At 44.7% G+C, this 16,462-nt stretch overlaps 1 protein-coding gene across 1 annotated transcript in view; it reads left to right on the top strand.

Annotated features, from left to right (window-relative positions):
• The first annotated feature begins 513 nt into the window (after positions 1 to 513).
• The window catches only part of PTH2R (parathyroid hormone 2 receptor), a 1,239,906-nt gene continuing 1,223,957 nt past the window's right edge, over positions 514 to 16,462 (top strand). Inside the window, exon 1 of the mRNA XM_069733763.1 lies at positions 514 to 1,023. Within this exon, the coding sequence (XP_069589864.1) occupies positions 952 to 1,023 (72 nt within the window). The 5' untranslated portion in view covers positions 514 to 951. The remainder of the gene's footprint in view (positions 1,024 to 16,462) is intronic.

Below are 16,462 nucleotides of genomic sequence, written 5' to 3'. Positions count from 1 at the left end.
AGAACCGCTAGGATCTGTTGAAGCGTTCCTGAGTTATTACCTCATAAAGGGACACTGGTCAGAATTGCAAAAAAACGGCCAGGTCATTAAGGTCAAAATAGGCTGGGTTATGAAGGGGTTAAGGTCAAAATAGGCTGGGTTCATTTTAATTTTCCCTACAAGCAGCAGATGTGCGACGTTCTGGCTTTAGTTCCCTTTCTCATGCTGCCTTGTTGTGACTCTTGTTTAGCTCCTGAGGATACTATAGTGATTCATCTGCAATGTTATCAGGGAACTTTGTGTGACATAAGATGGCAATAAGACGGGTATGGTGATGAAAATCCTTATTATGAAGAAGAGTTCACGTCCGTCAGTGATGATACTTAAAATCCATAACTGAATCAATATATTCTTTTAAACTCTGAATTAAAAGCAGAATGTAAATAAGGTAAATTCAATAGGTCTTAAGCTGGCACCTGGCTCACTTGTGATATTGATTCACAGCTAGCTCTGAGGAATTCGCAGAATAACGATGACATGAGATGACGGCTGCACAGGATCACATAGGGCATCATGCTCTGAGCTTCCATTCTACTGCAGTCAGCTCTCGCCTGGCTTGGTATTAAGCTGCTGGTAAAGGAAGAGCTGAACTCCCATTTCTTCTTTGATTATGCTGCTCTCCTGATTCTACTGCTGTATGCAGATGCATTACCCATTCTAACAGCTAAAACATGCCCAGGGAGGATATGAAGGGCATGGCTGTCAGCAAAGAGGAGGGCACCAGGACTCAGCTGCTACATGGTGTCATCCACACCAGATAAAGTTGGGAGGCAATCTCTTCTTAAGGATTCTGAGTGGGAAGGGATCATTGGACTTCATGGGTCTACAAAAAGATTGTGACATTTCCCAAGTATGGAATGTTAACTCGTGTTTTATATTGTGAGCAATCTGAGGCTTCTGTAAATCCGGCAGATGGCTACATATTGGAGCTACTTAATATTGGGGATGGTGGTTGCATTCAAAGAATTCCTTGTAAAGGCTCAGGTAAGATATTTTGATATTTATAAAATTCTTAATATCAACAGTGGCATTTATTGATGTGTGCACTGTGCATAATCAATAATGAATGATTTTTGTCACTACTGTTAACTTCTGGAATGAGAATAAGAGCTGCAATATATTTAGTGACTTTTTAAAACCGCACAACTTGCCTGACAAGTAATGACATAGACAGATGGATAAATAGATAGATGTACACATAATTTCTGAATTATAATGTAGTTTATATATCATAGAGATCATTTACTTGCTAAAAATGATCCCTACATTTATTGTCTGAACTATATTACTATTAAGTAGATTAAAATCTCAGTAAATATCTACTATAGGTATAGGTTCATATAGTTATGAATAGGCAGCCTGTGTGAATAAGTGACAGGAGTAAAATGTCCATTTCATTGACAAACCTGCAGCGCAATTCTTGTGAAATACTCTAGAGGGAGCCAATTTGCTGTGAATGGAATACTCTTCAGCTGTGCTGTACTTTTTCTCAAATATATTGCTATGATTTTTTTTTCCTTAAAACTAACTTTTCATTATTCTGTAGACTGTTATTTTGGTTTACAGTTATTATTATTTTATTTATTTTATATTATTTATATAGCACCATTAATTCCATTGTGCTGTACATTAGACAGGGTTACATCAAAATACAATATCACTTACAGTAACCAAAACTAACAATGACAGACTGATACAGAGGGGAGAGGACCTGCCCTTGCAGGCTTACATTATATAGTTCTTGATTATTTTTTGTGATACACTGCCTTTTAGGCATAGTTCAGACTTTTATTTTGACATTCCATTTGTCTGTTTCAGTTTGAGGAAAAAAAATGTCAAACAGAACCATCACATAACTGATCCAAAAGGAAGCAAAGGGTCATTACTGCTAATTATGAGTTCAGTTTTGCATTTTGTGGATGCTTTTATGCCAGAAATAAAACCGCAGCATGCAGAACCTTCGTTTTCTGCTTTACGTATTGACACAAAATGGAACCAAGGTGGTCCCTGTTCTAATCAATTCAGCCCCTATCCTTCCATATGCACTGTTTATACAATGGATCTGTTTCTGACATTACTACATTTGCTCTTATAAATAGAGTTGAGCTTCCAAAGTTCGGTTCCGATTACGATCAGCGGTGAATATTGTTGTTGCAATATTCTCCGAACACAGCTGAATGTCATTGGAGTCAACGGGAGTATGGAAAATTACAAAATATGTTTGGAACCGATCATTCGGCACAAATAAAATACCCAAGTGGCACAAATATGGCAAAGTCAGCAACCGATTCCAAACATATTCCCTACTTATAAACAGAACAGACAAGCGTAAAGTCAAAATGGAAGTGTGAGCAGAGCCTTAGCTGGTAAATGACCTCTGTGTAACACTGAACTATAGCTGTGCATTTTACATGTGAGTCTGACTATTATATAAATTACTGGCCATGCAACCACTGGACCTTTGTGTGCAGGAACATTTATCAAAATGAAGCCTATTTAAACCTGTGAAAAAGCAATCCATGGGCAACTTTTTATAGTTATGTGAAATTAGCAAAGGCGTAGAGAGAAAAGTGTGCAATGATCCGAAATTCTCAGGTACAGTATTTGTTTTATAACATCTGCAGGGAAATGGTTTCCCTATAAATAGGTTCTTTAAATAGTTCTTCTATGATGACTCAGTTTGTAATGCTCCTTCTTGCAGTCAGATGAGTGCTCGCTACTTCTCATCTGGAGGGCTCATTCAGACATCCGTTTTTCTTGTGCGAGTCCTATTTTATGTTTTTTCAGACAGCTCTCGTACCTATGATAGTCTGTGGGGTTGTCCTCAGACCAAGTGATCAGCACAAAACTTGTCCAATATTGATCCGAATGTCGGATATTAATATTATTTACTATTATATGGCCATTTATTCCATGGCGCTTTACATGTGAGGAGGGGTGTACATAATAAAGACAAGTACAATAATCTTAAACAATGCAAGTTACGACTGGTACTGTCGCGATATAAACTGTCCCGTGAAAGTCTGTGAATCCGAGAAAAAAAAAAAATCAGACAGCACTTCTGCCATCTACGTGCTGTGTGTTTTTCACAGACTGCTTGATAGAAACTTCAGAAACAGACAACTTTTTTGTGTGAAAACAATTGATATACAATTGACCAAACTGATGGTAAAAACCGACACTGACCAAAGTCTGATGACACGGATCAAATACACTGATGAAGCTCACAATGTTTTCAGCATAGAAGAAAAATCCCTGGTGTGATTGAGCCCTTACTCATGGACGGTGCATTTGTGACAGCGGCGTTTATACTGTAGAAGCAATGTGGGACTCTGCCCCAGAATGGGGTGCTGCTTTATACCTGAAAATATTATAACTTATATTGATAAGTGTTCTAGATTACTAGGCATGGGACAAGGATCCAGGGTTTTGATTCTTTTTACTGTTATATTCACAGTTGGAAAGTAAATTTCATATAAATAAAGAACTTTTTGTTGTAGCTCACCTGGATCAAAGGCTAAAATCTTGGCAGAAAAGTTTGCTATGTCAACGGCTGCGTTCACATTAGCGTCTTTGGGCGCAGCGTCGTTGACGCAACCCAAAACGCATGTCAAACCGCATACACAACGCAGCGTTTTTTGACACATGCGTTGTCCTAAAATGTTATTATTCTAATCTTGACACAATTGAAGATAAAAACGCCCAAAAAAGTGGCTAGACACTATAAAGAGAAAGACCACCAATGGAATTTGTGTATATATACCCTTGCAGAGATGAATTCCTCCCATTTTGCTTGTGTTTCCAGCATCAAGATGGAGCGTCCCATGGAGAGTATCTACATGAGTATGGAGTTGGATTTTGCCTTGGCTATTGCTTTTTATACTCTTGTTACTGTCTAGACACTGTTTTTTACTCAAAAGGCGCATGTGTCGAACAACGCGGGTCAACCCAGGCACCTGCGCCCTATGCGTTTTACATAGACACTAATGTGTTTTTTTAGCGCATTTACGACGCAAGTGCGTTGCATGCGTTTACCGGAAATTTGGTGCAGGAAAAATGCAACATGTAGCGTCGGCCGCGCCCTGTCTGGTGCGCCCAAATGACGCATGCGTCGTACAATGCTTGACAATGCATACCAGCGCATGTCCATGCGCCCCCCATGTTAAAGATAGGGGTGCATGACGCATGCGTCGGTATCCGTCTACGACGCTGCGCCCAAAGATGCTAATGTGAACGCAGCCAACCAGGGTCTGACTGGCATGTTTGGCGTCTACAGGAGGAATTGACTCTAGGGGCCCACTACAGCTATATGCAAATACCTGTTATCCATTATCCCTGTTATAGTGGAGCATCGCCTATAGGCTCCTGCACATCAACTATCATAACTTATATGTAGGTGATAATTTATTGATCAATGGAATCTGACCATTGGACCAGAAGGGGAACTTTTATCCCTGACAGGGAACTTTTATCCTAGATACAGTGATCACCAATGATATTATACACAGGAGAGCTGTGTATAATGTACAGATTATACATGAATCAACAGTGACATTATGCACAGGAGCTCTGTATATAGTGTCAGTGTACAAGTAATACAGTGATCACCGGTGACATTATAAACTGGTTCTCTGTGTATAGGGTCAGTATACAGGTTATACAATGATCACCAGTGACAGTATACACATGAGTTCTGTATAGTAGTGTCAGTGTACAGGTAATACAGTGATCACAAAGACATTTTACACAGAAGCTCTCTATATAGTGTATATTGTGCATGCACAAGTAATACAGCAACTTTCCAGTGACCTCTCTAGTTGAAGTCATTCATCTTTGCTTTTCTTCTTTATCTGGGCACACCGCCATCACTTCTTCCATACAGGACTTTTCTCTGCAGAAAATATGACAGTTATCTTTAGCTGATCACTTCTAGAGCACATTCCTTACTTTTTTCCTAACTTATACACTACATCAGATGAAGATATAAAGCAATAGTGCTGCCCTCTCCAGTAACAAGACCTCTTGTTTGTCCCCCCATGGAAGGCAGTATCCTCAAAAGTAACTTATATTACAGCAATTCTAATGTCCCCTGATTGGTCCCTACAGTAATTATGTCCCTCACTGGCTACCATAAATAATCAAAGCAAAAGAGGGGAGAAGCCAGCGCTGCTTATGGTCAGAACGCAATACATAAAGTGCACATGCACATATTGATTTCTAACTGTATTTCAAAATGAGACATTTAGCAAACAATTGATCAATTCTTTGAGCCACCCCGCGACGCCAAGGCATTCTCATAATGGGGCAGTCTTACTCTACGTTTTTTTATATTCGCTGTGCCATAAAGGCCTCCTAAATGTATTAAAAGCAAGACCACATTAAATGCAAACTGTACCTGAAGCATTTCTGAATCACTCCCATGGTGCCAGAAAGGGCAAGCACAGATAAGGTTGACTACGTCCAGACAGACATTTCAGGTCCAACCTCCACACTGCCCAGCCAGCACCACAGATAAAGGGTGAGACAGGCTGAGACACAGCTGCACAATTAAACAGCATCTAGGGCAGGGCAGGGCTACTGTATGGGAGTACAGCAGCCTATCAATCACAGTGAACACAGAAAGAATGGCGTACATAACCCAGCGCGCACGGCAACAGTGGTGGTCAGCCACATACCAATATCAAAGCAAAAGAGGGGAGAAGCCAGAGTTGCTTAGGGTCAGAACTAGTGTTGAGCATTCCGATACCACAAGTATCGGGTATCGGCCGATATTTTCGGTCTCGGAATTCCTATACCGAGTTCCGATACTTTTAGTATATCGGATACTGGAATCGGAAGTTCCCATAATGCAAAGTCCCGATTTTATTTAAATCAGCCAATGAGGAATGACTAGAAGTGTGGGCACATCCTGTTCTGCATGGTGGGCACGTAAATACTGGCATGGCTGTGATTGGCTGCTGAAATGATGTCACGATGCCCTATAAAAGTCACCGCCATCATTTTGGGTTCACTCTGCTGTGTGAGAACCTTGCTTTTGCCTTGCAGCGCTGTTCACAGCTGTCTGCAAGGTCTCTGTGTGTGAGTGCAGCTCACGCTGTAGTCTGTCCACAGCCACAGCCTGTCTTGGTCAGCTCAGGGTGCGTCACTGCCTCATACTGCTGAATCCATTGTCCTTTATTGCAATTAGTGCAGCCTGCTGCACATTTTTTGAAATTTATCCTATTCGTGGCTTTCCATCTAGGATTAGATAGAGGAGCTTTTCTTGGCCTTGCAGCGCCGTTCTCGGCTGTCTGCACGGTCTGTGTGTGAGTGCAGCTCACTCTGTAGTGTCTGTTCTGCGAAACAAACCAAAAGTTTGTAACGTTCACCAAACACTCTACTTAACAGTTGTGTAGGCCACATAAGCTCATATTAAAGTGTAGTCCACACTTTATAAAATTAGTGTTTCTTAGGCTAGGTTCACATTGCGTTAATGGGTTAACGCTAACGGACAGCGCTGCACGGCGAAAACAGTCATCCAAATATCTGACTGCTCTTTCAGCGCTGTCCACAACTCTTCTGCATTGTGCAGTTTGTCACCTATGCAGATTATGAAACACCAAGAAAAACATCCTTCACACAATACCAATAAAAACCATATATACTTTATTGACAATATTTAAAAAGAGTAAACAGTGATAAGTAAAATCCACAGCATAGGAAAAGAAGGTGGGCTGTCCAGGAAGCACACTCCAAGTATAGTAATGACTAAATCCTAATACATGACATTTGTGCCAAGTGACCATGTACATACATGCAGAGGAAAATAGATAATAAAGAAAATACCCACAGTTTAAAGCAAATACAAGTGTATATGATGTAATAATTACCTACGGAGAGCTCCTGGAGACCCACCACACCCGATGCGCGTTTCGCAATGAAATGCTTCTTTACCTATGCAGACTAGCTACAGCCTGTTGCCGCTTGGCTGAGGCAGTGCTGCAGTGCTTCCAGCTTCTGATTGATCCACTTCCACTATGTTAGCCCAGTGTGCCATCAGTGAGATGTACCGTCCCTACCAACAAGCACTTGTCCACATGTCCTTGGTTAGGTGGACTTTCCCAGTAACAGCATTGTTGAAGGCACAGGTAATTTTGTGGGACACATGCTAGGGTACTGCACCCCTGGACAAATAGTGGCGACTGGGGACCAAGTACCTTGGGACAGCCGCCGCCATCAGGTTGCAGAAAGCTTCCATCTGAACAAGCCTAAAAGGCAACATTTCGAGTGCAAGCCGAATAGAAATATTAGAATTTAGTACTGTTTGCTGGGTATTTCTGCTTGCGTTCCAATGACTGAGGTATAGTCAACTGAAGGCAGTGCTGGGACAAGGACGTGGACGGGCTTGATGATGGTGCTGCTTGGCTGTGCGCAACAATAGCTGCAGGGCTAGAGGCATCTTCACATGCAAGGTGGATAGGGGATTGGCTTCTACCAGGGCCGGACTGGCCATCTGGCAATTATGGCTAATGCCAGAAGGGCAAGTCTGGTTGTGGGCTGCCTTGTCTGCTACATTGTTATCAGAATCTGTGTTCTCAAGAAATCCATACTGTTAAGACTTGTGACGGAGCACAAAGTCGCTGACTCCATCATTTACCCCAGCAGGCCACAGGTATCATTAGAAATTTTGGTCTTGTAGTAAATCTTGCTTTTCACCATCCAGGGTAATATTAGTAATATATTCCCATCTGGTGCTAGGGGGTGGGGACACAATGGGCCTGTGTGATTTAAAATGCCAGGGCTGAATTTCATCCCCAGTCCGTACCTGGCTTCTATGCAAAACTGTGGAAGAAGCAGTGGTGTCACCTGCAGACAGTGTTCATGGAGCCTGGGGTTTGGCCCACAAAGTCGGGTGTGTTGTGAATTCTGTGGCTGAATTCACTTCTGTGGTCACAAGTGGTATTGCAGTCTCTGGGCTTCCTCCCTCAGGTGTTTTGGTGAGCTCGTTGGCTGCCTTGCTATTTAGCTCCACTTGAGTCTGTCTTCCTTGCTCCTTGTCAATGTTCCAGTGTTGGATCTGAGCTACTGCATCTTTCCTTGGGCCTGCTGCTCTGCTAGATAAGTGCTTCTAGTTTGTTTTCTGTTTTTTCTGTCCAGCTTGCTATTAACTTCTGCTGGAAGCTCTGAGAAGCAAAGGGGTGCACCGCCGTGCTGTTAGTTCGGCACGGTGGGTCTTTTTGCCCCTTTGCGTGGTTTTCGTTTTAGGGTTTTTTGTGGACTGCGTGGTTCTCTTTGCTGTCCTCGCTCTGTCTGGAATATCGGGCCTCACTTTGCTGAATCTATTTCATTTCTACGTTTGTCTTTTCATCTTGCTGGCAGTCATTATATGTGGGGGGCTGCCTATTCCTTTGGGGTATTTCTCTGAGGTAAGTCGGGCTTGTGTTTCTGTCTTCGGGCTGGTCGGCTCCTCAGGCGGTGCCGAGTTGCATGGGTAGTGATAGGCGCAATCCACTGCTGCTTATAGTTGTGTGAGGATAGATCAGGTACTGCAGTCTACAGAGATTCCACGTCTCAGAGCTCGTCCTATTGTTTTTGGTTATTGCCAGATCTCTATATGTGCGCTGATTACTGCACGCTGTGTTGCCTGATTGCCGGCCATAACAGTACAAGGAGCCACACCAATGATTCCCAATAGAGGGAAAAAAGAAATCCTGACAGCATTTTTTTTTCTTAGCTCTGTCTTCAGTCTTTTTTTTCCCCTAGACATTAGAGTGCTTCAGGACACAGCTGTGGACATGGATATTCAGGCTCTGTGCTCCTCACTGGATAATCTCGTTGTAAATGTACAAAAGATTCAAGATACTATTGATCAGAAATCGATGCTAGAACCAAGAATTCCGATTCCTGATTTGTTTTTTGGTGACAGAACTAAATTCCTGAGCTTCAGAAATAATTGTAAGCTATTTTTGGCCTTGAAACCTCATTCTTCTGGTAATCCTATTCAACAGGTTTTGATTATTATTTCTTTTTTGCGCGGCGACCCACAGGACTGGGCGTTTTCTCTTGCACCAGGAGATTCTGCATTGAGTAATGTTGATGCATTTTTCCAGGCGCTGGGATTGCTTTACGATGAGCCTAATTCAGTGGATCAGGCTGAGAAAAATCTGCTGGCTTTATGCCAGGGTCAGGATGATGTAGAAGTATATTGTCAGAAATTTAGGAAGTGGTCAGTACTCACTCTGTGGAATGAATCTGCACTAGCGGCTTTGTTCAGAAAGGGTCTCTCTGAAGCTCTTAAGGATGTAATGGTGGGATTTCCTATGCCTGCTGGTTTGAATGAGTCTATGTCCTTGGCCATTCAGATCGGTCGTCGCTTGCGCGAGCGTAAATCTGTGCACCATCTGGCGGTATTGTCTGAGAGTAAACCTGAGCCTATGCAGTGCGACAGGACTATGACTAAAGTAGAACGGCAAGAACACAGACGTCTGAACAGACTGTGTTTCTATTGTGGTGATTCTACTCATGCTATTTCTAATTGTCCTAAACGCACTAGGCGGTTCGATAGCTCTGCCGTTATTGGTACTGTACAGTCCAAATTCCTTTTGTCCATTACCTTAATGTGCTCTTTGTCATCGTATTCTGTCATGGCGTTTGTGGATTCAGGCGCTGCCCTGAATCTGATGGATTTGGATTATGCTAAACGTTGTGGATTTTTCTTGGAGCCTTTGCGGTGTCCTATTCCGTTGAGAGGAATTGATGCTACACCTTTGGCCAAGAATAAGCCTCAGTACTGGGCCCAGCTGACCATGTGCATTGCTCCTGCACATCAGGAAGTTATTCGCTTTCTGGTACTGCATAATTTGCATGATGTGGTCGTGTTGGGGTTGCCATGGCTACAAACCCATAATCCAGTATTGGATTGGAACTCTATGTCGGTAACCAGCTGGGGTTGTCAGGGAGTACATGGTGATGTTCCATTTTTGTCTATTTCGTCATCCATTCCTTCTGACATCCCAGAGTTCTTGTCGGACTTTCAGGATGTATTTGAAGAGTCCAAGTCTGATGCCCTACCTCCGCATAGGAATTGTGATTGTGCTATCGATTTGATTCCTGGTAGTAAATTCCCTAAGGGTCGTTTATTTAATTTGTCCGTACCTGAACACACCGCTATGCGCAGTTATGTGAAGGAGTCCCTGGAGAAGGGACATATTCGCCCATCGTCGTCACCATTGGGAGCAGGGTTCTTTTTTGTAGCCAAGAAGGATGGTTCGATAAGACCGTGTATTGATTACCGCCTTCTTAATAAGATCACTGTTAAGTTTCAGTATCCCTTGCCATTGATTTCTGACTTGTTTGCTCGGATTAAGGGGGCTAGTTGGTTTACTAAGATTGATCTTCGTGGTGCGTATAATCTGGTGAGAATCAGGCAGGGAGATGAATGGAAAACGGCATTTAATACGCCCGAGGGTCATTTTGAATATCTGGTGATGCCGTTCGGACTTGCCAATGCTCCATCTGTTTTTCAGTCTTTTATGCATGACATTTTCCGTGAGTATCTGGATAAATTCTTGATTGTTTACTTGGATGACATTTTGATCTTCTCAGATAATTGGGAGTCTCATGTGAAGCAAGTCAGAATGGTTTTCCAGGTACTGCGTGCTAATTCCTTGTTCGTGAAGGGATCAAAGTGTCTCTTCGGTGTGCAGAAAGTTTCATTTTTGGGGTTCATCTTTTCCCCTTCTACTATCGAGATGGATCCGGTTAAGGTTCAGGCCATCCAGGATTGGACTCAGCCGACATCTCTAAAAAGTCTGCAGAAATTCCTGGGCTTTGCTAATTTTTATCGTCGCTTCATCTGTAATTTTTCTAGCATTGCCAGACCATTGACCGATTTGACCAAGAAGGGTGCTGATTTGGTTAATTGGTCTTCTGCTGCCGTGGAAGCTTTTCAGGAGTTGAAGCGTCGTTTTTGCTGTGCCCCTGTGTTGTGTCAACCTGATGTTTCTCTTCCGTTCCAGGTCGAGGTTGATGCTTCTGAGATTGGTGCAGGGGCGGTTTTGTCACAGAGAGGTTCTGGTTGCTCAGTGTTCAAACCATGTACTTTCTTTTCCAGGAAATTTTCTGCTGCTGAGCGTAATTATGATGTGGGCAACCGAGAGTTGCTGGCCATGAAGTGGGCATTCGAGGAGTGGCGTCATTGGCTTGAGGGTGCTAAGCATCGCGTGGTGGTTTTGACTGATCATAAGAACCTTACTTATCTTGAGTCTGCCAAGCGCTTGAATCCTAGACAGGCCCGTTGGTCGTTAATTTTTGCTCGTTTTGATTTTGTGATTTCATACCTTCCGGGCTCTAAAAATGTGAAGGCGGATGCTCTGTCTAGGAGTTTTGTGCCCGACTCTCCGGGGTTATCTGAGCCGGCGAGTATCCTCAAGGAAGGAGTCATTGTGTCTGCCATCTCCCCTGATTTGCGGAGAGTGTTGCAGAAATTTCAGGCTAATAAACCTGATCGTTGTCCGGCCGAGAAACTGTTCGTCCCTGATAGGTGGACTAGTAAAGTTATCTCTGAACTTCATTGTTCGGTGCTGGCCGGTCATCCAGGAATCTTTGGTACCAGGGAGTTGGTTGCTAGATCCTTCTGGTGGCCATCTCTGTCGCGGGATGTGCGTGCTTTTGTGCAGTCCTGTGGAATTTGTGCTAGGGCTAAGCCCTGCTGTTCACGTGCCAGTGGGTTGCTTTTGCCCTTGCCGGTCCCAAAGAGGCCTTGGACACATATTTCTATGGATTTCATTTCTGACCTTCCCGTTTCTCAAAAAATGTCGGTCATTTGGGTGGTCTGTGATCGCTTTTCTAAAATGGTCCATCTGGTGCCTTTGGTTAAATTGCCTTCCTCCTCTGATTTGGTGCCTTTGTTCTTCCAGCATGTGGTTCGTTTACATGGCATTCCTGAGAATATTGTTTCTGACAGAGGTTCCCAGTTTGTCTCGAGGTTCTGGCGAGCCTTTTGTGGTAGGATGGGCATTGACCTATCTTTCTCCTCGGCCTTCCATCCTCAGACTAATGGCCAGACCGAACGAACCAATCAGACCTTGGAAACATATCTGAGATGTTTTGTTTCCGCTGACCAGGATGATTGGGTGTCATTTTTGCCGTTGGCTGAGTTCTCCCTTAATAATCGGGCCAGCTCGGCTACCTTGGTCTCTCCATTTTTCTGCAATTCTGGGTTCCATCCTCGTTTCTCTTCAGGACAGGTTGAGTCTTCGGACTGTCCTGGTGTGGATTCTGTGGTGGACAGGTTGCAGCAGATCTGGACTCAGGTAGTGGACAATTTGACCTTGTCCCAGGAGAAGGCTCAGCTTTTCGCTAATCGCAGACGCCGTGTGGGACCCCGACTTCGTGTTGGGGATCTGGTTTGGTTATCTTCTCGTCATATTCCTATGAAGGTTTCCTCTCCTAAATTTAAACCTCGTTTTATTGGTCCGTATAGGATTTCTGAGATTCTCAATCCGGTGTCTTTTCGTCTGATCCTCCCAGACTCCTTTTCCATACATAATGTATTCCATAGGTCGTTGTTGAGGAGATACGTGGCACCTATGGTTCCATCTGTGGAGCCTCCTGCCCCTGTTTTGGTGGAGGGGGAATTGGAGTATATTGTGGAGAAGATCTTGGATTCTCGTGTCTCTAGACGGAAACTCCAGTATCTGGTCAAATGGAAGGGTTATGCTCAGGAAGATAATTCCTGGGTTTTTGCCTCTGATGTCCATGCCCCAGATCTTGTTCGTGCCTTTCATGTGGCTCATCCTGGTCGGCCTGGGGGTTCTGGTGAGGGTTCGGTGACCCCTCCTCAAGGGGGGGGTACTATTGTGAATTCTGTGGCTGAATTCACTTCTGTGGTCACAAGTGGTATTGCAGTCTCTGGGCTTCCTCCCTCAGGTGTTTTGGTGAGCTCGTTGGCTGCCTTGCTATTTAGCTCCACTTGAGTCTGTCTTCCTTGCTCCTTGTCAATGTTCCAGTGTTGGATCTGAGCTACTGCATCTTTCCTTGGGCCTGCTGCTCTGCTAGATAAGTGCTTCTAGTTTGTTTTCTGTTTTTTCTGTCCAGCTTGCTATTAACTTCTGCTGGAAGCTCTGAGAAGCAAAGGGGTGCACCGCCGTGCTGTTAGTTCGGCACGGTGGGTCTTTTTGCCCCTTTGCGTGGTTTTCGTTTTAGGGTTTTTTGTGGACTGCGTGGTTCTCTTTGCTGTCCTCGCTCTGTCTGGAATATCGGGCCTCACTTTGCTGAATCTATTTCATTTCTACGTTTGTCTTTTCATCTTGCTGGCAGTCATATGTGGGGGGCTGCCTATTCCTTTGGGGTATTTCTCTGAGGTAAGTCGGGCTTGTGTTTCTGTCTTCGGGCTGGTCGGCTCCTCAGGCGGTGCCGAGTTGCATGGGTAGTGATAGGCGCAATCCACTGCTGCTTATAGTTGTGTGAGGATAGATCAGGTACTGCAGTCTACAGAGATTCCACGTCTCAGAGCTCGTCCTATTGTTTTTGGTTATTGCCAGATCTCTGTATGTGCGCTGATTACTGCACGCTGTGTTGCCTGATTGCCGGCCATAACACGGGTGCTTTTCTGCCATGTGCATGATCATGTTGGTGGTTGTCAGGCTGGTAGTTTTGCTACCCCTGGTGATTCGGGCATGGCAGTGCTGCAAATGGCCTGTTTGGGGTTATCGGCAGAGTCTTTAAAAAAATAACCAGACTCGGGAAGATCTAACAGTTGGAATGGCAACTTCTTCTCTGATGTTTGTGTTACGGGGAACAGATGCATGCCTTCTGTCTGTGGCCACCACACTGCTTCTTCCTGCCTATTGGGGTGATATGCCTCCATCCCCATGTGTGCTGCTGTCCTCGCTCTGCATGTCCTCCTGCCAATTTGGGTCAGTCACTAAGTCATCCACCACCTCGTTGTCACGAGGCAAAAATAGGAAAACAGGAGATGAGGAATCTGGGCCCCTGAACTGCCCCTCAGGCTAGGGGAAGCCCTGTCTTTCCTTAACTTGGGGGTACCCTTGAAGGTAGGGAGGCCCAAGTCACCGACCTGTCCCTTTCTCCTGTAAAACCCTGTACTAAACCACCAACCCCCACACAGAGGGTGAACAGTGTAAACAGCACCACAAAGCAAATAAACAATATAACACGATACCAAAAGGTGAATGCACAAACTACAAAGGGACAAAGAAACACAAACACCACATTTAGCTTTCTCTGTTGCAATGCACCGCACAGCAGAGTAAGGCACCAGGAATGAGAATTTAACTGAAGAACAACAGCACTCAGCAAGCTCCTTTTCCAGCAAGGTTGGTATCCAAATGACCTGTATAACCAACAGTCAGCTGAAGCACCAGGTGACCTTATAAAGGATGGTGGGAGTGATCACAAACATCAGCTGACCAGCAGCAATGCAATAACACCAGCAGCCACCGGGGGGAGTAAACTGCATTAACCCCCAAAGACCAGAAAGGAAAAAAGTTTATTCTGAGGGAAACCAGATCTGCCACAGATCCAAATATGGATCGTGACAGTACCCCCCTTTCAATGAGTGGCCTCTGAACACTCAACATCAGACCTCACCACATAACAACCTATGGTGAGGACGCGTCAATGAACCAACGTTCACCTTGGCAGTCACCTGACTCTCAGGTTTACGGCAAACATGGCCTGATGAAAATGCCACCAGAGAGGGCTCCGGAGGCGCCACAAACCTCCAGAGCGACGACCTGGGGAATGAGTTGTGTATATGCATAACTGGGGGTAACTCCAACTGATAAGTCCCTGGGCTGAGAATGGCTGACACCCGATATGGCCCAATCACCCTGGAACTCCAGGACCCAGTTGCACACTGCCACTTGATGTTTTTGGTGGACACCCATACATACTCATTCACACCCAGGTCCGGACCTGTTATGGACCTGGTGTGTTATGAACAGGTAATTCAGAACCACAATGGACATAGAAGTTCAGAGGACACAAAGTGACCTGACAATTACAAAAAACAAAGGACGAGCTCTGAGACGTGGGAACTCTGCTGACCGCAATCCCTAATCCTAACAAACCACACTAGAGGTAGCCATGGATTGCGCCTAACGCTCCCTATGCAAGTCGGCACAGCCTGAGAAACTAACTAGCCCTGAAGATAGAAAAATAAGCCTACCTTGCCTCAGAGAAATTCCCCAAAAGAAAAGGCAGCCCCCCACATATAATGACTGTGAGTAAGATGAAAATACAAACACAGAGATTAAATAGATTTAGCAAAGTGAGGCCCGACTTACTGAATAGACCGAGGATAGGAAAGATAGCTTTGCGGTCAACACAAAAACCTACAAACAACCACGCAGAGGGGCAAAAAGACCCTCTGCACCGACTAACGGTACGGAGGTGCTCCCTCTGCGTCTCAGAGCTTCCAGCATGCAAGAAACGCCAATAAAGCAAGCTGGACAGAAAAAATAGCAAGCAAAAATAACACGCAAAACTTAGCTTATTTAGGATAGACAGGCCACAGGAACGATCCAGGAGGAAGCAAGACCAATACTAGAACATTGACTGGAGGCCAGGATCAAAGCACCAGGTGGAGTTAAATAGAGCAGCACCTAACGACTTAACCTCATCACCTGAGGAAGGAAACTCAGAAGCCGCAGTACCACTCTCATCCACCAAAGGAAGCTCATAGACAGAACCAGCCGAAGTACCACTCTCGACCACAGGAGGGAGCTTGGCCACAGAATTCACAACAGTACCCCCCCCTTGAGGAGGGGTCACCGAACCCTCACCAGAGCCCCCAGGCCGACCAGGATGAGCCACATGAAAGGCACGAACAAGATCAGCAGCATGGACATCAGAGGCAAAGACCCAGGAATTATCTTCCTGACCATAACCTTTCCACTTAACCAGATACTGGAGTTTCCGTCTCGAAACACGAGAATCCAAAATCTTCTCCACTATATACTCCAATTCCCCTTCAACCAAAACCGGAGCAGGAGGATCAATAGATGGAACCACAGGTGCCACGTATCTCCGCAACAATGACCTATGGAACACGTTATGGATGGAAAAAGAAGCTGGAAGAGTCAAACGAAAAGACACAGGATTAAGAACCTCAGAAATCCTATATGGACCAATGAAACGAGGCTTAAATTTAGGAGAGGAAACCTTCATAGGAATATAACGAGATGACAACCAAACCAAATCCCCAACACGAAGTCGGGGACCCACACAGCTCCTGCGGTTAGCGAAACGTTGAGCCTTCTCCTGGGACAAAGTCAGATTGTCCACTACATGAGTCCAAATCTGCTGCAACCTATCCACCACAGTATCCACACCAGGACAGTCCGAAGACTCAACCTGCCCTGAAGAGAAACGAGGGTGGAACCCAGAATTGCAGAAAAACGGCGAAACCAAAGTAGCC

The sequence above is a fragment of the Ranitomeya imitator genome, chromosome 7 (genome assembly GCF_032444005.1).
Source record: "Ranitomeya imitator isolate aRanImi1 chromosome 7, aRanImi1.pri, whole genome shotgun sequence".
Classification (NCBI taxonomy): domain Eukaryota; kingdom Metazoa; phylum Chordata; class Amphibia; order Anura; family Dendrobatidae; genus Ranitomeya; species Ranitomeya imitator.
The sequence above is the reverse complement of the archived record's forward strand: the minus strand, read 5'-3'. Positions and strand labels throughout refer to the sequence as shown.